The 23,621-nt window shown below is 40.9% G+C and overlaps 2 protein-coding genes across 3 annotated transcripts in view; one reads left to right on the top strand and one right to left on the bottom strand.

The window, feature by feature from the left end:
• Positions 1-8,934: 8,934 nt before the first annotated feature.
• Positions 8,935-23,580, bottom strand: SENP8 (SUMO peptidase family member, NEDD8 specific). Of its 2 annotated transcripts, XM_039856627.1 has the most exons (3): positions 23,445-23,580; positions 23,133-23,224; positions 8,935-10,655 (listed from the first exon to the last, which is right to left on the bottom strand). In XM_039856627.1, exons 2-3 carry the CDS (start codon positions 23,205-23,207, stop codon positions 9,981-9,983), a joined length of 750 nt encoding a protein of 249 aa, XP_039712561.1. In that variant the 5' UTR covers positions 23,208-23,224; positions 23,445-23,580; the 3' UTR covers positions 8,935-9,980. The 2 variants fall into 2 exon arrangements, with proteins under 2 accessions (XP_039712561.1, XP_039712562.1); XM_039856628.1 differs by lacking the exon at positions 23,133-23,224.
• MYO9A (myosin IXA) overlaps positions 23,473-23,621 on the top strand; it is a 237,897-nt gene continuing 237,748 nt past the window's right edge. The window contains exon 1 of the mRNA XM_039856603.1: positions 23,473-23,604. The gene's annotated coding sequence lies outside the window, so the exon portion shown is untranslated. The remainder of the gene's footprint in view (positions 23,605-23,621) is intronic.

Raw genomic sequence — 23,621 nt, forward strand, 5'->3', positions numbered from 1 at the left:
ATCATCCTCCGGAGGGCAACCAAACGCCCTCCACAAGTTAGTGGACATGTTAAGGAATGTTGGGAGGTTGTATGAAAGAGAGTAAATGCTGAGTGATTGAGACGTGGTCTTACAAAGAAGCAAGAGTTGAGCCCCAATCCACGGTTCTGTGGCGATACTCATATGGCTTACGGTGGCCTCACTGGATCTCCGTAAGCAGCCTACTCCGGTGATCTGGTCAGGGTTTTATACCAACCCACCAATTCTAAGAAGTGCCTGAAATCCCCATAAGGGGAGCGGCCGGAGATGGCAGAGTGAGTGGCATCCTTTCCAAGTTTCCCTGACCCTATCCCCCATTGCCCCTTGTGGCGTGATAGTTGTCTGTCGTGGGAGCTACGGGAGGTACCTCAGATCTATACAAAGGAAAAGGAAAGCGTTTTTGATAACAGAAGGTATAAAGTCTGGAGACTTGTTTTGAAGGAAATTGAAGGAAAAGTGTTTGCCTTAGAGGTGGTTATTGCTGAAAGAGTGAAAAGAGGCAAACTGGAGGAATAAAGAAAGTATGAAAGAAGGTTTGTGAAGGGAAATCCTGAGAGGAATTTTATGAGAGGAAAGTGTAGAAGAAGGTTTTTGAAAGAGATCTTGAGGAGAAATTGTATGTAATAAGGTGAAACAAGGTTGGAAATTTGAATGCCGAACGTAAGCTGATGAGAAATTGTTTCTGTTTAATGTTTCTTAGACTATTGGTCTGATGCAAATGTTATGAAGAGGTTTTCTGAGTAGGAAACTAGGATTCTGTATTCCATCAAAATAATTTCGGTGTTTTACGTTGCCTTAACAAGGTTTCTGAGACTTTAGAGAATATACTAACACCAGCCTCTGCTCCCGGTTTTTGAAGGAAGCTCCCTACAAATATGGGGGGAAGTTCTTCTAAGCCAACTGTCTTAAATTGTATGTTGAAAAACTTTAAAAAAAGTTTCTCAGAGGAGTATGGGGTCAAGCTAACCCCGGGAAAGCTTTGTACTCTTTGTGAGCTTGAATGGCCCGCCTTCGGGTAGGTTGGCCCCCGGAAGGGACCCTAGACCTCCCCACCATGAGGGCAGTGTATCAGGTAGTGAAGGAACTGCTGGACATCCAGACCAGTTTCCATACATAGGCACATGGCTGCAGATCACTACTGTAGTGCCCCCTTGGGTCTGGTTTTGTGCAAATAAGCAGGGAGAGAGTAAGGTACTAGTGGCCTGACTGGCTCAGAAAAAGAACAAAGAGGAGCCAGCAAAAATAATCCACCAAGGAGACCTCAAGGAAGAACCTATCTTCCCATCACCGTACATCCCAACAGCTCGACCAGTCCCCGCCCGGCCACTCCATCCACAATTGCCAACAGCCCTCCACTATCCGTGCCTTTGCTGCCATAACAGCCCGAGCAACCCCCAAGCCCAAGTCCACAGCAACTTCGCTCGGGCATGCAGCCGGTTCAGCAATCTGTGGTCCTTCAGATGCCCCGCCCCCACTCCGAGAGACGTGAGGTCTCTTTGAGATTGGAGAAGATGGCACACTCCAGCCAGGCCCCCCTGTCTTCTACTATCAGCCATTCAGTACAACTGACCTGCTTAACTGGAAGCAGCACACCTTGTCCTATTCAAGAAACCTCAGGCAATGATTGATCTGCTCGAGTCCATCTTCCAAACTCATCAGCCTGACTGGGATAACTGCCGTTAACTCCTCTTGACTCTCTTCAACACTGAAGCGTGAGGATGGTTTCAAAAACAAGCACCAGGTGTTGTACTGCAAGGCCATACTGCAAGGGGTGGAAGTTGGGGCTAGGAAGCCAAGAAATATATCAAAACTGGCAGAGATACTCCAGAGGCCAGAGGAGTCACTCACTCACAGTTTTATGAGAGACTATGTGAGGCATTCCGGGTGTATACCCCTTTTGACCCTGAGGCACGAGAAAACCAGTGCACAGTCAACGTGGCATTTGTGGTTCAATCCTTCACTGACAACTGCCACAGGCTTCAAAAAATTAGAGTGCTTTGCTGGAATGAACGCCACCCAGCTGCTGGAGGTCGCAGACAAGGTGTTTGTAAACTGTGACCAGAAGGCCCAAAAGGTAGCTGACAAATGGATGAGACAAAAGTCGTCCCAGCTGGCAGCTGCATCTGGGAACCTGGGTCCGGCACAACAGACTACTGCTCCCCCATGGAAGAGAGAAGCCAAAAGGAGATCTCCACTGCACCGTGACCAATATGCTTACTGCAAAGAGACTAGCCATTGGAAGAAAGAGTGCCCCGACTGAGGGAGCATGCCTGAAGGGCTAGAGAAGGTCAATCAACCTCGTAAAGAAAAATACCAGCCCGAACCAGCCGTCCAAGAGTTTATCGGCCCGGCCAAAGAACAGTCAGACTAGGGGCGACTGGGCTTCCTGATCCTAGGCCCCTAGGAGCCTACAGTCACAATAGAAGTAGGGGGCCAATCAATGACTTTTATGGTGGACATTGGGGATGAATATTCTGTGCTAACTAAGCGTGTGGCTCCCCTCACGGATCATATGGCAATCATCATTGGGGCCACAGAGAACCGAGTCACTCGTTTGTTTTGTAAAGCTCACTCATGTAAGCTAAAGGGCCACTTAGTGACTCATAAGTTCTTGTACCTACCAGAGTGCCCCATTCCCCTTTTGGGTAGAGACTTACAGACAAAACTTGGAGCACAAATTACCTTTACCTTAGGGAAGCCCACCTGTCTCACGCTGAGAGGCCAGCCTGCTTTAATGATGGCCGTGACTATGCCCAGGGAGGACAAATGGCATCTTTATTCTTTGGGAGAAAAACAAATGAATCCAACCAGTCTGCTAGAAGAGTTCCCTACTGTCTGGGCAGAAAAGGGGGGCCCAGGTCTAGCCAAAAATCATGCACTCATTGTAGTAGATCTGAAGCCAGGGGCCATTCCTGTCACACAAAGGCAATATCCAATGTCATGGGAAGCATGCCTAGGAATTCAGGACCATATCCAGCATCTGTGTGATGCTGGAATTCTAGTTGAGTGTCAGTCACCTTGGAATATTCCGCTCTTGCCGGTCAAGAAGACTGAAGGAACGATTACTGCCCTGTTCAGGACCTCTGTGCCATCAACAATGCAGCGGTCACCATCCATCCGGTAGTCACAAACCCATACACTCTCCTAAGTCTCTTACCTGAGCAAGCAAGCTGGTTCACATGCCTTGATCTTAAAGATGCCTTCTTCAGTCTCCGAATATCACCAGCCAGCCAGCCTTTGTTTGCCTTCGAGTGGGAAGACCCACACACCAGGAGAAAAATGCAATTGATCTGGACTCGACTGTCACAGGGCTTTAAGAACTCCTCCACTCTGTTTGGCAAGGCGCTGGCCACAGATCTTGCTGCCTTCCCTGGGGAGACGTTGAACTGCACATTACTTCAGTATGTAGATGACCTGCTACTGGCTAGCCCCACCAAAGGAGACTGCTGGAAAGGTACTAGAGCCTTACTGGACCTACTCTCTACCATGGGATACAAGGTGTCATGGAAGAAGGCTCATATCTGCAAACAGAAGGTCAAATACCTCGGGTTCATCATCTCAGAAGGTCATTGGGCACTTGGACATGAAAGGAAACTAGCCATCTGCTCAAAACACTAAGAAAGGAGTCTGTGAGTTCCTAGGGGCAGCTGGATTCTGTCGAATCTGGATACCAGGTGTCTCTGAGATTGCCAAGCCACTGTATGAGGCCGCAGCAGGGTCTGGTAAAAGCGCCCTGGTTTGGGGCTCCAAACAAGAAAAAGCACTCAGAGAAATAAAGAAACTCCTAACCAGTGCCCCAGCATTAGGACTACCGGATGTGACACAGGACTTTAACCTCTTCTGCACTGGGGGTCCTCACACAAATAGTCGGGCCATGGCAGTGCCCAATTGCATATTTGTCCAAACAGCTAGATTTGGTGGCTGTGGGATGGCCACCATGCCTCTGGGCCTTAGCTGCCATGGTAGTCCTAGTCAGAGAAGCAGACGAGCTTACGCTGGGACAAAATATAAATGTAAAGGTTCCCCATGCTGTAACTGCATTAATGAATAATCAAGGACATAAACAGCTGACCAACCCCAGAATGACTCATTATCAGGGACTGCTTTGCGAAAATCCACAAGTCTGTCTCGAAACTTTACAAACATTGAACCCTACTACACTTCTGCCCACTGAGGAGGAGCCTCCCAACCACAATTAGGAAGAGGTCACAGATGAAGTTTACTCAAGCAGGCCAGACCTGACAGATGTTCCTCTTCAGGACCCAGAATTCCCATTGTTCATAGATGGGAGCAGCTTCATAAAGGACAGTGCAAAGCCGGCTACGCAGTAACAACTATTGATGAGGTAATCAGAGGTGAGGCCCTGCCACAGGGCTGGTCAGCACAGAGGGCTGAACTATGGGCACTCATCCAGGCACTGCGACAGGCTGAAGGAAAACATGCCAATATCTATACTGACTCAAGGTAAGCCTTTGCTACCTTGAATATACATGGAGCCATTTATAAAGAAAGGGGATTACTGACAGTGGGAGGAAAGGAAATCAAGAACGAAGAAGAAATCCCCCAACTGCTAGAGGCAGTCTGGAAGCCTTTAAAAGTGGCAGTCATTCACTGCAGAGGCCACCAGAGGAGAACCAACCCTGTTAGTAGGGGAAACCGACTAGCAGACCAAGCAGCCCATCAGTTGAGTGTCGCAATGGGTCCTAAACCAATCTCCAAGGTCCTCCTAGCGCCAGAATTGCCTTTATCCCCAAAATATACTAAGGAAGAAGATCAATGGGCTTCAAGTGAAGGGGGATCCAGGAGGAAGGAGGGCTGGTGGGAGCTTCCAGATCAGAGATTCTTTGTTCCCGCTGCACTGGCAGTTCAGCTTATAAAACACCATGAATTAACTCACCTGGGGAAGACTTCTTTAGAAAACCTGTTAGGCCGCTAGTATTTCATACCCAAACTCCCAACCCGGATCAATGCTAGGTGTGTGACTTGTGCACGAAATAATGCTGGTCAAAGACCAAGGCCTAACCCAGGGGTGCAAACAATTGGAACTATGCCATTCGAAGACCTAGAAGTGGACTTTACTAAGGTCGAGCCCTGCAGGAGCCACCGATACTTGCTTGTGTGGATTTGCACCTACTCTGGATGGGTTGAAGCCTTCCCTACGTGCACTGAATGGGCACGAGAAGTAGCCAGAGCCTTATGGAGGGAAACTGTTCCAAGATATGGACTACCTCTCTCTATAGGATCAGACAATGGACCTGCCTTGTGTCTGAGATAGTCCAGACCTTGTCCAAAGCTCTAGGAATCAAATGGAAGCTCCACACTGCCTACAGACCACAAAGTTCAGGGAAAGTTGAACGTATAAACCAGACCCTCAAAACCACTCTAGCTAAGCTTTGTCAGGAAACCCAGTTACTTTGGATAGATATGCTGCCTTTAGCTCTACTCTGAACGCGATGCACCCCAAGACCTTCAGGCTACACTCCTTTCGAAATCCTTTACGGGAGACCTCCCCCAGTGATAGGAAAGTTAAAAGAAACCCTCAATTAATGGCTGATCTAGAAGTGTCCCAAAACCTTCAGGCCTTAGGGAAGATCCTCTGTAGCATCACTCAGGAAACTTTGGAAAGAGCCCCTATCCCTTTAAGGAATTGGGTCCACCCCTTTTAGCCAAGAGATGCAGTATGGGTTAAAGAATGGAAAAAGGAGCCACTCCAGCCAAGCTGGACAGACTCTCGCACTGTTATATTAGCAACTCCCACTGCTATTAAAATTGCAGGTATCACCCCATGGATCCACCACATGTGGGTAAAGAGAACAGCACCTCCGGAAAGCCGGTAGACTTGGACTGCAGAGCCTCTTCCTGATCAACCGCTCCGAGTCACGTTCCAGAGGCAGCAGAAGTCCACCTGAGCTCGTCGGCCCTGCTGTGGCCACCCCAGAAGCTAGCCAGTCCATGCATGGCAGAAGCTCGAGGATCGACCATCACCACAGTCGGCTGAAAACGGCACAGACAGATTCCACCCACTCTCGTTAAGTAGGAAGACAACAAGCCCTGCTCCAGCCATAAGCTGGAAGCTGGCTGCTCCATGCACGGCCAAAGCCTGAGGAATTTCATCATGGGACTCCTTATAATTGGACACTGGGGAGGGAAGGAAATTAGGGCAGAGGACTGTGAGCTATGTATTCATGTCACCAAAGGAGGTAAGAGAATTTCCACTACCTTAATTTCCTATAGCTACTTTGAATGCCAGGGAACTCAGAAAGGGACTTGTACCTATAACCAGACTCAATATTCAATATGCGACCCAGGAAGTAATCACCCTTATGTATGTTACAACCCAAACAACCCTCCACTGAAACAGTTCTTGAAATAAGGGTAGCTCTGAGGGACCACGGGGGAGGATGGACAGACAGACCCATGTTGGCCCAGACTAAAGGAAAAGAAAATCTTAATCGGATAATCCTAAAGTCTGATGCTTGTGCTGCTGAGTCAGGGCCAATGGAAAGGAGATCCTGTAGATCTCTCAGCTGGGAAGAAAGTTACAGTACAGAAGAAAAGTATCTATGTCCCCACAGTTCCTCATGTGAAACAAGCTGTGCCTATTGGTCGTGTGTCCTATGGGTTACTTGGGAGAAAGACACCACCAAGAAAGAGGTGCATTTAAGAAAAGGGGTAGCCTTATCAAACTGTACCACACATACTTGCAATCCATTAATCATAGCCAACCCCTCAAACCCCGTTGGAGTTCCGGAGAAGTAATAACACTTGACATTGATGGGACAGGGGCTAAATCCCTGTGTTCCAATTCATATTTGTATTAGAGGTCAAGTACTAGCCCATTCAGCCCAAGTCTTTCAGGTTTATAAGTCCTTCTACAAGGAAGTAACTGAACTCCTACCCCCATTGCTACAATCAATCAAAAACTTATTATTTCTCAGAATGGCTGAATAGCTCACTCTTTGAATGTCACTTCCTGCTGTGTATGTGGGGGAACTCTAGTGGGAGATAGATGGCCATCGGAAGCTATTGAATTGGTTCCCAACCAGGCAATGCCAGATATAACGGCCCCATGAGGGCTTTACTGGATTTGTGGAAGCATGGCCTATATCCACCTCTCCACAAATTGGGAAGGAAGCTGTGTAATTGGCATGATAAAACCATCCTTTTTCCTCTTACCTCTGAAAACAGGGGAACAGCTTGGTCACCCGGTCCCACAACCCTTGCAAAGGGTAAAAAGAAAACTCCATATAGGAGACTGGAAGGATGATGAGTGGTCCCCAGAATAATCCAATACTATGGGCCTGCCACTTGGGCAGAAGATGAATCTTGGGGATACTGTACCCCCAATTACATGTTAAACTGAATTATCTGACTGCAGCAGTTTTAGAAATCATTATGAATGAGACTGGGAGAGCCCTGACTCTTCTTGCACATCAACAGACTCAGATGAGAAATGCCATCTACCAGAACAGGTTGGCACTAGATTATATTTATTAGCAAGTATGGCATGGATGGGACCCTGATAGCCTTTTTGGAGGTTGGTTCTCTACCTTCAGAGGCTTTAAGACCTTAGTTGGAGTAATCCTCCTCCTCCTCAGTGCCTGCCTACTTCTGCCTTGCCTATTGCCTCTTGTTGTCCAGTTATCACCTCCCTCAGAGGATATAGTGGAAAAAAAAAAAACAAACCTCAAAACCTGCAGCTAAGATCCTTTTGCAGTCCCTGGCACTGAGAGATCAAAAGGTAGATCATGAGGTTGATGCCCTATGAAGAATCTAAAGGGGCATCAAAAGGGGGTAATGAAGAGGAAATGTGAGGAATTTACATCAAAAAGGTAATCAGCTCTTTGTTCTGCTTCTGTAAATATGCTTGCTGTATGCAGGAGCTCATGCAAGAACTCACTTGCTCTTTGCTCGACATGTAACTGTACCCCTAGCAGCCACCCGCCCCCCCACAACCTTGTAGTACCTCAGTACTTTGGCAGATCCCAGCTTCCTGTAACAATTTGTAATCAGCAGTAACCCATAACAACTCCTGCCCTTCCACCAATGTTACTACTTGCAACCATAGCAACTCCCTCTGCTTAAGCTCGAATCAACCAATCAGCTCGTGTAACAGACTGGTATATAAGGAATGTTGCAACATAGCTCAGGGGCCCAGATTTCAGAGCACTAGTTCCTCTGTGACTGCGTGTAATAGCTCCTAGCTCCTCTGTGACTGCGTTTAATAAACCTGAGTTCTCCTTCTCTCCAAGTTACTACTTGGTTCTTCACTGGACTGGTTTTGGGATTTTTCCACAACAAAATGTGTTGAAGGAGACAATCTGACATTTAAACAGACATACTTTGCATTACCAGAAAGACAACATTTCCCAGGGAGGATATGACACTTCCATAGTGTTATTTAAATAACATTGCTTATCATTATTTACAGTCATGGCCTCAGCAACCTGTCACTCCTCTTGCTGTCCCTCCCTATTTCACCTCCGTGGCTGATTGCCAGTTCCTAATCTCTTTTCTGCTCCTGTCTGTCTTCCATTAGGTCTCCTTTTTACCCAAAACATAGACTTCACATGGAAATTTTGTTGCTTTCTCTTTTTCAGTTTCAACTTGTGTTCACTCAGACCTGCTATGTAACTGCTACTTACTTACACTTACTGTGTTTTCCCTTCCTGACTAAAAGGAACTGAGTTAACCGCCTCTGTGGTCACTGAGTGGTGAGGTTATTTTGGGCCATAGGGCTGGGGGCAGGGTTAGGCTGGGGAGGTAGCTAAAATCAGTTTCATGGCTGAAGCTAACCTTTGGTTTTCAAGTCTCATATGCATCACAATCCAATTCTCATTAGGAATAGAATTAATGTGTGGACCCAACACATCACTGGTTGTTATTTGAAACAACTCTGAAAAAACACATCAGTGATTTAGAAAGGGCAGCATTTCCTTTTACTCTTGGTTCCACATTTAAAAAATTACATTGTCTGCATTTTTAATTAAGTGAAAGGGTTGAGAAAGGTCACTTTTTCTCCTTGATATCTCAAAAACCAACTTTTAGTTTCTAAGTTTCAAAAAAAAAAAAAAGTCCCCAAATCACCATCATATAACTGAAAACAATTCTGCCAGATTAATAAGAGAGAAGGAAAAACTATTTCTATCAGAAAGCAAAATATTTATCTGAAATAACATAACCTTGGGAAGTTATCAGCTATGAGTTTTAAAAGTATAGCACTATGGAAATAAGGAGGGTGTGCATGGATAACAAATGAGGTGAAAGAAAGCTATTATCAATCCAGAGAAGCAAACTGACCCACTCACTGAGCAAACTAAGAGGTCTATCACAGCCATTTAATTGAATGAAGCTACTCAGGATTCCCTCTTTCTTAAAGCATTCCAGGAATCAGATGGCAGAAGATGGGCTAACGTTATCTTTATCAAATCTTTGCAAAGGGTATGCAGATAGCTGGGAAAACTTTGCATGGTGAATGGAAGAAATATCACAAAACTGAAAAATTGATTTTCATAATATTTAGATCTTGAATTAGGTTAGGTCATGATCTAGTAGCCAGTGGCTTGTACAATAAATTTTGGTTCTTCTATATAGTTTACTTCTTGCATTCCTCTAGATTTACAGTCTTAATTTGTTTTACAGGTCACTGCTATTCCTTTGAAATAAGCCAATGTGGCTAAGAAATACCAAAAAAGGAATTAACAAATGTTAAGATAGCTTGGTTTTAAGGTTTTGCTGCATAACTTCAAGACATTTCCATAGAACATACTGTTTCTTAAGTTAGGGTTAAAGTGAAATTTTCCATTAGGATAATGCAGAGGATGACATTCCTGCAGGAAAAAATAAGAATCCTAAGTTCTCTCTACCAGGCATCTTCCCTCAGGCACTGAGACTGCAGCCATCCAATAAATGGGTACAGACAGAAAGAAGAGACTTCGAAAGTCACAAATATCCTTCAATAGCTAATTTTTAGCAAGTTTGGCAATAAGATCTTTCCATTCTCCTCTCTTCTTTGTGATGTATGTAGGAGTGAGTAGCTGCAATAGTGATTCTGGCTGTTGCCTAAAGAAGTTCTGGCATAAGGCCTCAGTGTTACATATCACGTACATCCCACAGTCATAGCTGTTTTGTTGAGCAGGGGCTTTCTCTTCCACAAAGGCCAGTTTGTCTCCCTTTCTGCCTAAGAAAGCCTCCAACTTCTCTGCTACCTGCTTTGCATGGATTGAGTTGCTTTCACTATGGGAATCATAATGAAAAAAGCTATTTTTATCTTGGAGATAAACCAGTAAACTCCAGTGGGTTCCCCCAGCTGCCTGGTTGGAATTATCATTGATGGCTAAAAATACAACTCTCTTGTGGGGGAGATCCAGGGGTTCAAGGAACATGGTGATCTCTGCTGGGTTGCTGGTGCACTTGATAAACTGGGTGACTTCGGGGCTGATGAAGCAGACGTCAGCAGAGCAATCATGAAACTGGCTGTTGGCAAAGTACTCAAAGGCAAACCCAATAATATGGTCATTGAGCCAGCTTGGAGGATCCAATAGAGAGACATCTGACTGCCGCAGTAGACTGTCCATGTAACTCAAGACTACAGGGTCCATCTTGTACTGACCAGCGCTGCTCAGAAATTCCAGAAGCTGAAGGAGAGGCAGAAGACAATAGTTACTGTTGAATACAATACTTGGCTGTCAAATGGGGATCATAAATAATAGCTACTCTTATAGAGTTTTGGTAAAGATTAAATACAATTGTAAACTGTTTAGCAACAATGCTTGGATAAGAGTAAACATTCAGGAAACTCTAGCATAAAGGGCTTTATGTTAACAGTTAGAATAAAAACTTTGGAAGTTCTCCATGGTGAAAAAGTAAGCATGGATTTTTAAATTTCCTTTTTAAATACAGAGATTGCTTAAAATCAGTAACTAATGTTTTACCAAACTCCATGGCATTAACCATATATTTGGCCCTTTAATGAATGAATATGCATGATAACAATGGCAAATTATTTTTTTATATTAAAGATGAATTTTCAAAGAGTCTAAAGAAAAATGTTACTAATTACCAAGGGAAATAGTTTCCATTTCAACATTAATTTTTAAGAGATAAGATAAAATATTGCTTCCTCATTCCATAATGGAAAGTGACAGTGACTGGAGTTGTAATTAAAAAGAAATGTAATTTCAAGAACAGAGCATCACAAAAGTACTATAAATGAAATTCATTCTTGATTGTGCCCAGCCAAGAACATGAGTGATATAACTGCCGTATCTTTGCCCAATTCCTATCTTTAACCTCAAGGAGTGAGATAATGACTGTGTAATTTTATAATGAAAGTTAGGACTTCTTTTGGTGTCGATAAGTAGTGTGGTAAGAATCAGGAGACAAGCATCTAGCCCTAGTTCTACTACTGACTTGCTAGTATCGGCTTGAACAAGTCATGTAAGTGATTCTGTCCTTGTTTTTGTTACCTGTAAAAAAAGGGCACATATCTGCTTTATATGCTTCAGACAGTTTGCAGAAGAGGCCAAATCATTTCACTTAAAGATTTTAAAATTGTTATACAAAGAAAATTTATGTTATTAATTGGATTTTATTAGTAAGATGATAAGACAATCTAGATAGAGCTCTAAACCAATGAAAGCAAATGAAGTTTGGAAACAAATATCCAGTTCATATCATCTTCACCAAACAAAAGCATGACTTAGAGTGGAGCAAGACAAGTCATATGATAAGATTAATATGCTCATGATCACCCGGGGTAAGGTGCTAACAAAGACAATGAGTGTGGTAAGGTAACAATATTCGAGCCTAACAGAGTTCATTGATGTGCACTGACTTGGCAGCATAACAATGTTTTTAAAAGTCACAAAGCAATAAACTGTCACATGCAGATTGACACTACATAGCAAAGCATATTGTAAGAAAATAATAATACTGCCGTGAAAGCTGGGCTAGAATTATGACTAATTTAATCAATTCGGGCCATTACGTCAGTTATTTAGCCACTTGGTTATACTATTAAAACAACAGAATTTTGTGACACAACAATTTTCATGTTATCAAAGCCCTGCAGAAAACCTATATAAAAAATAAATATACCCCTCAAAGAAAAAAGCTAAAGTAAATTAGGTAACTAAGAAGGACTAAAGAGGGGTTTATGTGCATACAGTATGTCATAATATGAACTATTTCAGGAACAACATAAGGCTGTTTAAGAGTGTGTGTATCTATCTATCTATCTATCTCTATATAAAATAATGAATTAGGATTTTCTAAAGCAGAAAGAAAATAACTTGAACAGAAACATAAACTGGAGCCAGGAACAATGTTAACGAGGCATAGAGCACATTTGTTATGGGTGGGCCACAAATTGGGCTCTAAGCAGTTTGGCAGCTAACCAGAGAGCATTAAGTTAAACATTCACAATGTCCATAAGGTAAAAACAAAGCAATTGCCCAGGAGAAGAAAAAGCTTTCTTTGTGTTAAGGTCAGACAGTTTTCTCTCAAAAAAGTTTTATTATAAAAGACATGGTGTATCATAATTAATAATTTCCCACAATGTCCTTATAATAGATGAAATAGTTTTAGAAAATTGTTTCTTATAACAATCCTTAATATCTACTGTAATGGCAAATAAGCAAATAGCAATCTAGTAAAGCAACTCTGTGGGGGCTAGGTGCTGCTGCTGCTCTGACTTAAGAGTATATGAATATGAAAAGGGAATGACTGCATGTGCATCAAGCAAGGCTCCCTCAATCACTCCCCCATGCCTTCAATTACTACTACATAGCTGTGAGTGCCAGGTTGTACTGCCTGGCAAATACCTGGAGACCTGCTCTCTCTGCTGCCAGACCTATATGAAATCAGACTCACATCTTAACAGCCACTCAGCTAGGGATAGAAGCCTACCAGAAGAATGTCCGAATAGAAGTATCCATAGGCACGGTCAAGATTTTCTTCAGAAAATAGTTTTGTCTGTTTGATTTTGAAAACATCTAACACACAGACAATGGGTCAATCAGGGACCCAATTCTATTCCATACCGCATGACTGCAATAGTTTAACCCTAATCATTCTAAAGCAAATGGAACCAAACTAGCTTTTGGTCAAACCATCCTTGGCCAAGGAAAAAACTCTATATTTTACATGTGAAGACTTAATTTTAGACCCAGTTCTCTTACTCATACAGTTCTATGTGATCATAATTAAACTACTTAATTTCTTTAAACCTTATTTTCCCCTTCTGTAAAGTGAGAATATTAGCACATGACCTTTATCACAGGTTGTCAATGTAAAATGAAGAAACAGGTAACTAAAATTAAAAAAAAAAACAAAACATAAAGTATTTCCAAATATCTATTATGTCTTCAGGAAATTTATATTCCAATAATTGATAACTATATGTTTTTATGTGCTTCCTATGTGCTAAGGACTGGAAGATCAGAATGAGAATGAGATAGTCATAGTTACTACCCTTAATCACCTTAAGCCTATTATGTTATAATGAACACAATGAACATATTACCTCTTTCAGTCAACAAACACCTACTGAGTACCTAATATTAGGTATTGTGGGAGATGTAAGGTGGCTTATATCTAATGAGAGAAGAAACCCATAAGACACAAATAAAATATATGCAAATTCAGAAAAGCGAACAATCATTCTTGGCTAAGTGGGTGAAAAGGAAGGAGAGCTCCGATCAAGAAAGATTCAAGGAGAAAATGGCATAAAAGTGGGCTCTTATAAGGCAGGTAGAGTTGGATGCATGAAAAAAGAAATTAAGAGGGCAAGGAAAGTGACTTTAACTGTGCAGTCCAGTCTGGCTGGAATGAAGTAGGACTAGGGGTGAGGCGAGGGTTATAGGAGTATTACTAGAAGCTAAGTGGTGACAGACTTAATTCCAGGTGAAAGAGTTCGGAATTTATACTGGAGAAAACGGGGAGCCATGAATGACTAGGTCAATGCTTTAGAAAGTTAATAATTCAGCCATAGCATACAGGATTAATTGGTAGGGAGAGAAATTGAGAGGTAGAGATCAATTAGATTTTTATTGAAAGTAAAGGTAGGAAGACATGACCTAAATGGTAATAGGAATAGAGAGGTAAGAACTCTTGATTTTTTCCCCAAACTCATTTCACCATGGTAAACTTGTTTTTTTTTTTGCAGAATATCAATTACTGTCTGTGCAGTGAAATTTGACATATGCTTGCTGAGTTATTAGATGACATTGGGATAACTTGTTAATCATTTGATGAAAAAAAGTTAGATCCCTACCTCATACCTTATATTAAATTACTGTATTTTAGATGGAGTAAAATTTAAATATAAAAAATTAAATGAAAATATGAGAAGAAAATAAGAGCTTAATATACTTATATGACTGACCAATAAACAGATGAAAAGATACTCAACACCTTATTAGTTCAAAAGTGTACTGGTACATGAAAATAATAAAATATTTCATTTCCATACAATGAAATTTTTTTAGACATTAAAAATAATGTAGATATAACTTTACTGACATAGAAAGATGTTCATGGTATGCTATGAAAAGGAAGGTTATATAAAAACTTGTACAAGAAAAATACACACAAAAATAATCAACAATGATAGCTATCAAAAGTTTAGGTAGTTTTAAAAATAAGATTATTAAGTTCTGGTCAAGATGGCAGAGTATGGCAAATGCTGTGCTCACTTCCTCCCACGACCACATCAAAATTACAACTAAAATACATAAAAACCATCTTTGAGAATCACCTTAAGTCTAGCTGAACAGAAGTCCTATAACTAAGGACATACAGAATAAGCCACGTGGAGACTGGTAGGAAGGATGAAGATGCATTTCGGGCTAGTCTCAGACCCGCACGTGGCAGTTAAAAATCAGAAGGGATATCTTGGTTTCAGAGGTCTCTCCTGAAGAGCAAGTGGTCCAAGCCCCACACCAGGCTCCCCGGCCCAGGATTCTGGTGCCAGGGAGAGAAGTCCCCACTACTCTGGCTGTAAAAACCAGTGGAGATTATGGCTGAGACAGAGGGCTGCTGGAGTCCCAGGTGTTCCTGTTAAAGGGCCCAGGCATGGACTTACTGACAGACTCACTTATCCTGAGCTCCAGCGCTGGGGCAGCAGCTTGAAAGGTGCCAGGAACATATGGGGAAGAAGTGAACTGTCTGGCTTCAGAGAGAGGGCTGAAGTGCTGGCAAAAGCCATTGTTCCTTTGTTGAGCCCCTCTCCCACCTAGCCTCCACATACAGTTAAGTGCCATATTTGAATCTCCATCAACCTAGCTAATACTATTCACCCTGCCCTGGTGATTCTCTGAGACCCCTACTCCACCCAATTTGCAAGCCTACTCAAGCAGCTTACAGTGGCTTTTCCATACAAACAACATGTCTGCAGGCATTCCTAAAATCTCTCAAAAATTTATAAACCCCAAACAAGCAGCATCAGGCTTCAGGGTGACCTGTATCTCTTGTTAGGCAGCCCGAAGTCTGGTATTAGTGGCAGCTGGCCTTGGTTCACAGCTAAGAATCTTCAAGGCACCTCTAAGCCCAGCACAAGTGGCAACCATCTTCAGATGACTCTGTAGCTCATATCAAGTGGCCCTGGGCAAAGCACAGGAAGCAGCTGACCTTGGTCTGCACCAGAGGCCTTTCTAAGAGGCCCCAGAACCAATACACCTGGTGCCCAGCTTCAGACCACACCAGAGCACCACCCAACCATCTCCACAAATGATAAACCCAAAAAGCAGACTTGGCAGGCACCAGAGCCCCACTAAATTGAATCCTGTTCTGTAGAGTCAGCCCTGCATAAGAGCTTCCCCACTGTAGTCAAAGCCAGTCCTCATAATCAGCCCGAGGGTAAATCCCTCCCATTGACATGTCAATAGCAATCAAGGCTCAACTACAACAGAAGGGCACGTACAACCCACACAAGGGACATACCTGGAGCACCTGGCTCAGGTGACCAGAGAGACTGCAATCACTGGGCCCCACAGGACACCTCCTACATAAGGCCACTCTACCAAAACCAGGAGATACAGCAGCTCTGCCTAATACATACAAGCAAACACAGGGAGGCAGCCAAAATGGGGAGACAAAGAAACATGTCCCAAATGAAAGAACAACATAAAACTCTAGAAAAAGAACTAAACAGAATGGAGACAAGCAATCTACCAGATGCTGAGTTTAAAACACAGCTTTATAAGGATGCTCAATGATCTCAGTGAGAGCCAAAAAAAAGAGGAAACAGAAATGGAGATAGAAAACAAAAAAGAACCAGTCAGAAATGAAGAATACAATAACTGAAATAAAGAATACTTTAGAGGGAATCACCAGTAGATCAGATGAAGCAGGAGACTGAATCAGCAATTGGGAAGATAAGGTAGCAGAAAACATCCAATCAGAACAGTGAAAAGAAAAAAAATCCTCCCAAATGAGGCTTAAGGGGCCTCTGAGGCAACACATAGCAACGTTCACATCATTGGGAACCAGAAGGAGAAGAGAGCGCAAGGAATTGAAAACCCATTTGAAGAAATAATGATGAAAAATTTCCCTAACCTGGTGAAGGAAATAGACATATAAGCCCAGAAACTGAAGAGAGTCCCAAACAAGATGAACCCAAGGAGGTCCACACCAAGACACATCATACTTAAAATGCCAAAGATTAAAGACAAAGACATAACCTTAAAAGCAGCAAGAGAAAAGCAGTTAGTTACCCGCAAGGGAGCTCCCCTAAGGCTATCAAGATGATTTCTTAACAAAAACTGCAAGCCACAAAGGAATAGCACAAAATATTCAAAGTGATGAAAAGCAAGGACCTACAATCAAGATTACTCTACCCAGCAAAAATATCATTTAGAATTGAATGACAGATTAAGCGCATCCCAGACAAGAAAAAGCTAAAGGAGTTCATCATCACCAAACCAGTATTACAAGTAACGTTAAAAGGACTTCTTTGAGAAGAAAAAGATAAAAAATGTGAATAATAAAATGGCAATAACTACATAGCTATCAGAAATTACTTTAAATGTAAACGGACTAAATGCTCCAATCAAATGACACAGGGTGGCTGAATGGGTAAGAAAACAAGACTCTTTCTTACATATGCTGCCTACAAGAGACTCACTTGAGATTGAAAGACACACACAGACTGAAAGTAAAGGGATTTAAAATGTTTCGTGAAAATGGAAATAATAATAATAATAAAAAAGCACGGGTAGCAATACTTAAACCAGAGAAAATAGACTTTAAAACAAAGGCTATAACAAGAGACAAAGAAGGACCCAGTTATTCCACTTCTGGGTATTTATCTGAAGAGACCAAAATACTACTTGGAAGGGACATGAGAATCCATATGTTGATTGCAGCATTATTTACAGTAGTCAAGGTATGGAGGCAACCTGAGTGTCCATCAATAAATGAATGGATAAAGAAGAGGTAGTACATATATATAACGGAATATTATTCAGCCATAAAAAAAGAATGAAATCTTGCCATCTGCAACAACACTGATAGACCTAGAAGGTATTGTGCTGAGTGGAGTTAAGTCAGAGAAGCACAAATGCCATATGATTTCACTCATGTATCTAAAAAAAAGCAAAATAAATAAACAAAGCAGAAATGAATTCATATATAGAGAACATTTTAACGAATGCCAGAAGGGAGAGGGGTTGGAGAGGATGGGTGATAAAAGGGAATGGAGTACGAAGTAGAAATTGGTAGTCGCAAAATAGTCATGGGGATGTAAGGTATAGCATAGAGAATATAGTCAATAATATTGTAATAACTATGTATGGTGTCAGATGGGTATTAGATTTATTGGGGGGGATCACTTCATAAGTTTTAAAAATATCTAATCACTATGTTATACAACTGCAACTAATATAATATTGCCTGTCAACTGTATTTGAAAAATAAAAAATTATTAAAAGAAAAAATAAGAGTAATACTTAACTTTTTTCCTTCTATGTTTTGATATTGTCTGCTTTCTTTTTTCCCCTTTCTTTTTATAATGAGCACATAAACAGCAAATGCAGGTATTTCTAGTCAGAAAAAAAAAGATGTACCACTTCCCACTCTTACATTGACCTAAAATATTTCTGTTTCTTCAACTCACTAGTCTCACTTGGGTCCTTTGGAAAAAACAGAGTAAGTCTAATCTCGTTCCTGTAAACATTCAAACACAAAGATTTAAAAATAATCTGTTTATTAAAATTAGATTATGTACAACTTCTAATGTATGATTCCATTTTCAATTTCACAAAAAGAATTACATCCAAGACCAAATGTGCTTTTCATGGAAGCATAAGCAGAAAAATTTTCAGGAAGGAAGTTCAAGCCTTTTTTTTTTTTGGTTTCAATTTCCCTCAATGAAACATTTCCTTTTAATGTAGCCTAAACCATTCAGATTTGTATAAAGAGGCATATAAAAATTACTAAGATTTATATATCCCTCTTGAGGGCAGAGATTAGATTTTACTCTTCCCTGTTACTTTCAGTGCTTGACAAACTGGAGAAGTTTCAATAAATGAAAATAGAGAAGTGCAATACATTTTCTTGAACAAAATAGAGAAGTGCAATACATTTTGAAAAAATCCTAAAAAACACAAAATTGTTATAAACATAGGAAGATTTCTCAATTTTGTAAAGTAATTATAAATTTGAATAGTATTCTTTTATTATCAATATTTCACAAGTAGAGGAATTCAACTCTCAAAGTAGAAAACTACTTAGTATGATGATGATGCCCAGTAACTTTATTGTCATAAATTCCACTTGGTCCTGCCTTAAGGCCAGGAAGACTGTGTAGGTGAACTTCTGGGATTTCTTCCAGCATCAAGGCTCTTCATTTATTGCTCTGTTACTAGGCATAGCTATCAATGGGAAAGGTGTCATTGAGAATGAAAAGAATTTTATTCTCAGTCTAATATTTGTATCTCAAGGGTCCCATCTATAACGGTGTCACAATTTCTTTGACTATAAACCTGGTATAAACATGGGCTTTTGCTCAAATGGACTGTTTTGCCTAAAATTTTCTGAGAAATGATTTTACACAATAGCAAAATTTGAAATGACTGGGGTTGTCAAGGCAATATATCAGGGAGGCCATTATATTTAATGAGAGGTCTGAGCAAGATAATATTTAACAAAGAAGTGGACAGAATTTTATTTTAGTATACACGGTAACAAATAAAAGCTGCTAAAGGTATAGTTGAGCTCAAGTTATAATCTGCCAGATTTCATAAATAATCACTGTGTTGAGCACACAGTAGCTATATGCAAACACACAGTTTGAGAGTATGAAAAAGCCATCATCTTTTCATCTTATTTGTCCTGCATATTTCAAAGCCTAGTATAAGTTACTTTTTTTCCCCATAGGTAGTTAAGAGGTAGGTAAATTGTTATTACAAACTCCTAATTAATGGGTTTCAAAAATGTGCTTGGAACATAGTGGGGCTCAATAAATATTTGATGAATTAAAGAAATAATGAATTTATGTTTTACTGTACTGTGCTGATAGGAAAACAGGGTCTGATGGGATCCGATTTTGATGTATAGAATTTTTTGCCTTACAATTTCTCTTTAAATATTAATTAACATGAATATTTGTGAGTTATCTGACCAAGTCTTAATTATATTATGCGTTATTAAGTAGGGCTAAACATTTCCAGCAACGATTTATATTGCTGCTCAAGTGCCAAGTTGCTGCAATAAACAGTTGTGAAAAAATTAGAGCCAACTAAGGCCAGAAATCGCCAAGCTATTGTTTTGATGGAATTTAACCTATCACACTACTCTGAGAAAGTATTTATTTGTTGGCCACCAGGGATGGCAGGCCTATGGTTTTTAAACTTATAACATAGATGTTCAAAAATAGTAACTATAATTGAGACAATTTTTAGTATCAGGACCATAATCTAGTGCTTTCATAACAGATGAATGTGCAAGGGAGAGCCATTTAATTGGTAGTCAGAGAAAGGAAATTTTAGAGATTTTCTGTAATAAAATTCTTAAAAGCCTCATAAGTTTCAAGAATTCTCTCTTCTTTAAGATAGACCCGTTCTCCCCTTCCCCTACAAAGGGGACGGATGAACCTCAACCTCTGCATAAACCTAATTTTTGATCTGTACTAAACCGTATCACCACCCATATTTAGATGGACATAAAGTCAATAAGACTAGTCATGCTGAAGAAAGAAGTCTCTCAGAGAATCTGGTTCAGAAAGTTAAGTAACTTTACATTACTCATTTGGATCAGTAATAATTGGATCCCAGATTCGATTTTTTTGAATAATAAGTTTAAACAAGTGCACAATTTGGGGACTAGTTAGGATTTGAGCAGTAAGTTTTATATAGCCTGATACTGATCAGTTTCCAAAGAGATGGGTTACCTGGGCCTTGAAGAATTCCTTTTCGTTTGCTAATATATTGTATTCTCTAAGGGGTTTAAGGAATTGGCAAGGAGAGAAGTCTTGAGCTTCAAAAGTCAGAAATGTAGGATATACAGGGGTAGATGAAATTTAACCAAGGAAGACTTAAGCAACATCTGAAAACCGATATATATGATAAAGCCATTGCTTATCATAAGTACTAACACTGTCACTTTGCAATACAAAAGAATGGAATAGCCTCTTAATCACGTAAAATGCTGATTGACTTCTGCACTAATGTACACGTCCTTGTTGAAAGGTATGTAATTTATTTCAATCTAAGTTACTTTAGACTGTCCAGTCACACTGGGGAAATAAAGTAATTCAGCAGACTCTTTAGAGATCACTTTATGATAAAGTTTAGCTTTAAAAAATCATTTAATTATTCATTTATAGGTCTAGTCTCCTCATTCCTATCTTCTCTTTTGATGATCTAACCTATATGTTACTGCTAGATAACAGAACTCTAATTACATTATTCTACTCCAAAAATTTTCACATCTCTCCATTATCTGCCAAAGCAAGTACAGATTACGGTCTGGCATTTAATGATTTCCACAAAAAGAGCTCAAATTATCCTTCCCGGTTTATTTCCTAGTACTGCTCCTACATAGCCAGCCACAAGCTCAATTCTCTGGCCCAAATTATTAGGCAACAGTGGATTAGTACTGGTTGCTGCCCCTAAGGTACTGAAGCAGCAGAAGAAAATAGCCAGTTTTCCACTCCAGCTCCAACAAAGAGGTTGAGACATGAACATTGCTCTAGTACCTTTCTGAAACACAGATTTAATCTGTCATGCTCTTGCTTAAAACCATTATTGTGAGCTTTTTATAAATCTAGGCTCCAGGGGCCAGGATGTGGCTAGAATTTTAAAGAGTCCATAGACATGGATTATTAAATAAAACTGCATTTTTTATTTTCAATATTCTCGTTGAAATTTGGCATTTTCTTCGATAAGTGTAGGCCATAATCCAGGGTAGTATTAGCAGTCCCTATGTCTTTTGTCACCAATAGAAATAGTTACTTTCACATCATATTAAAGTTGCAGGTATTTCAAAATATAATTTATATTCATTATTTTGAAATTACACAATTAGATCTGTTGTCGGATGTTATTTAATGATAAAGAAGTACATATATAACTACATCATACAGTTCTAATATTTTAAAACTTTGAATAAAATTGATTCCATGTATGTTTTTATGTATTTTATTTTATACATTTAAAAACACTGATAGGGCCCACAGGCCAGGCTGCCAAAGAGGTCCATGGTGTAAAAGCGGTTAGTTTTACTTTCGTTATTTATACCTATTAATTGCTTATAATATATGAATGTTTTAGCATGGAATTCACAGCTCCTCAATCTCTTCATACCCACTTTATCATCTTTATCTCTGCCCCACCTCTACTCTCCATACTATGCTCTAGTTATACCAGACAACAGTGACTCTCTCTTATCTGAAGGCAGAGAGACAGGTTTTGGATTAACCCTCCTTCACAGACAGTAGCCCTGCACTGGTGTGGGTTTTGCCTTTACAGCCTTTCTCCGTCAGCTGAATTCTTCTTTTAAAGGTTTGTTTTCTCTAACGCTATGAGATCCTAATACGGCTGTATCTTAAATATCTTTAAATCTCATTCCTATCTTAAATTATTGAAGAAATGAATAACAGAAGACAGATTCTAAATAGGCAAGACCTGTGTGTATTAATTTCTAGGGGAGTGAAGTTAGTCTTTGAATTTCATAAAAAGGCTTAGCTCTGATATTTTTTGGGGTAGAAATGAGGCTATTCATGAGGTATAAGGCTGGATCCTCAGCTGATAAATCCTGGATAGAAGAGAGAGAATAGAGGCCCATAACTGAGGTGGACATGCTGAAGATTGAGGGATGGGACTGTGCTGAAGGAAAAGGCAGGAATGGCTTCACCCAATATTCAAAACTCATCACTCTGCTCAAGCTTCTCATTCCATCTCCAATTCTCCCTCATCAAACGGCTCCTATCTTAATGTTACAGGGACAACGTCATCACTTTCCTACCCCCCATCCCATTTCCCATCCTTTCTTTTTCTCTAGTTTAGTAGTTCTCAACCCTCAGCATCAGTCACCTCAGGAGAAAATACTGATGCCTGGGCTCTAATCCCAGTTTAATTTGTTTTGGGTGAAGCAAAAATATTGGCTTTATTTTTTTTTAAAAAGCTTCCCAGATGATTCTAATGTGCATACAAAGTTGAGTTCCATTAGTGCTCTTGATCCTATAGACAACCTCATCCATGTATTGTCCACTTCTCGGCTCCATGGGACACTATTATGTCTGTCTCCTATCTCTAAAGAAAACATTTGCAGCCTACATTCTCACTCGTCATCTCTCTCACCCTTTACGATACTTTCTTAAAGTGTAGGCTACACAAGTATGGTTTCTATTAGCTATATTCTATTCTTTTTTTGACTCTTCCAGACCAACACCATCATGTGCTTTTGTACCTGTCAGCCTTTCTGCTTGTCTCATATTTTTGACCAGCTACTGCTCACTAGCCTTTTAACACAAGTTAAGAGTGACCGAAATGTCGCCTTAGAAAGGGTTTCCTCACGTCCACCTACACAATCAGGGGTCCCTCTTCTACGCTGAGAGTATCTAGTGCTTTTGTTCTATTATAATTTTACTTTACTACCACTAAAGATTCTCTTACCGTCTTCCAAGTAACACCACTCCAGAAAGCTGAGACTATTACATTCTCTTCTGACTTTCTGGAGTCCAAGGGCATGGAAATCAGCGAAAAGTCTGAGGAATGAATGGAAAGGACTAGGAAACGGAGGTCGGGGGCGGGAAAGATGGGGAGGGCTGTGCGTGTGAAAGGGCAGGGCTAAGAGGAACGGTGCTGAGAACCCTGCGCCAGAATAAGGGGAGGGGGCACGGATACAACAGATCTGCGTGGGCAGCAAACAGGTCCTTTGCCGGAACGCACTGACGGACAAACCGAAGTGGGGAGGCGGCTTCTTACCTGCCTCGGGCCTCACCACCCCAACCAGCCTTCAGGCACCTCTGTATTGGCCGGAAAGCGAGAGCTACAGTCGCAAACTCAGAGTTTTCTATCCCAACCTTGCGACATTACTCTCCAGTATGGGGAAAATCTAAAGCAGAGTTTCCAGCTCTGCCGTAAGGTGAGGAAGAAAAGTTT

This window comes from Pteropus medius, unplaced genomic scaffold, assembly GCF_902729225.1.
Source record: "Pteropus medius unplaced genomic scaffold, Ma_sr-lr_union100, whole genome shotgun sequence".
NCBI classification, from domain to species: domain Eukaryota; kingdom Metazoa; phylum Chordata; class Mammalia; order Chiroptera; family Pteropodidae; genus Pteropus; species Pteropus medius.

Bases quoted from the DNA above. Each gene is read 5' to 3' on its own strand.
- SENP8 (XM_039856627.1), bottom strand. From the start codon at position 23,207: ATGCCCTTGGACTCCAGAAAGTCAGAAGAGAATGTAATAGTCTCAGCT. The intron at 10,656-23,132 runs GTAAGAGAATCT...CCTCTCCTTCAG, and splicing joins GTGGTGTTACTTGGAAGACG to CTTCTGGAATTTCTGAGCAG.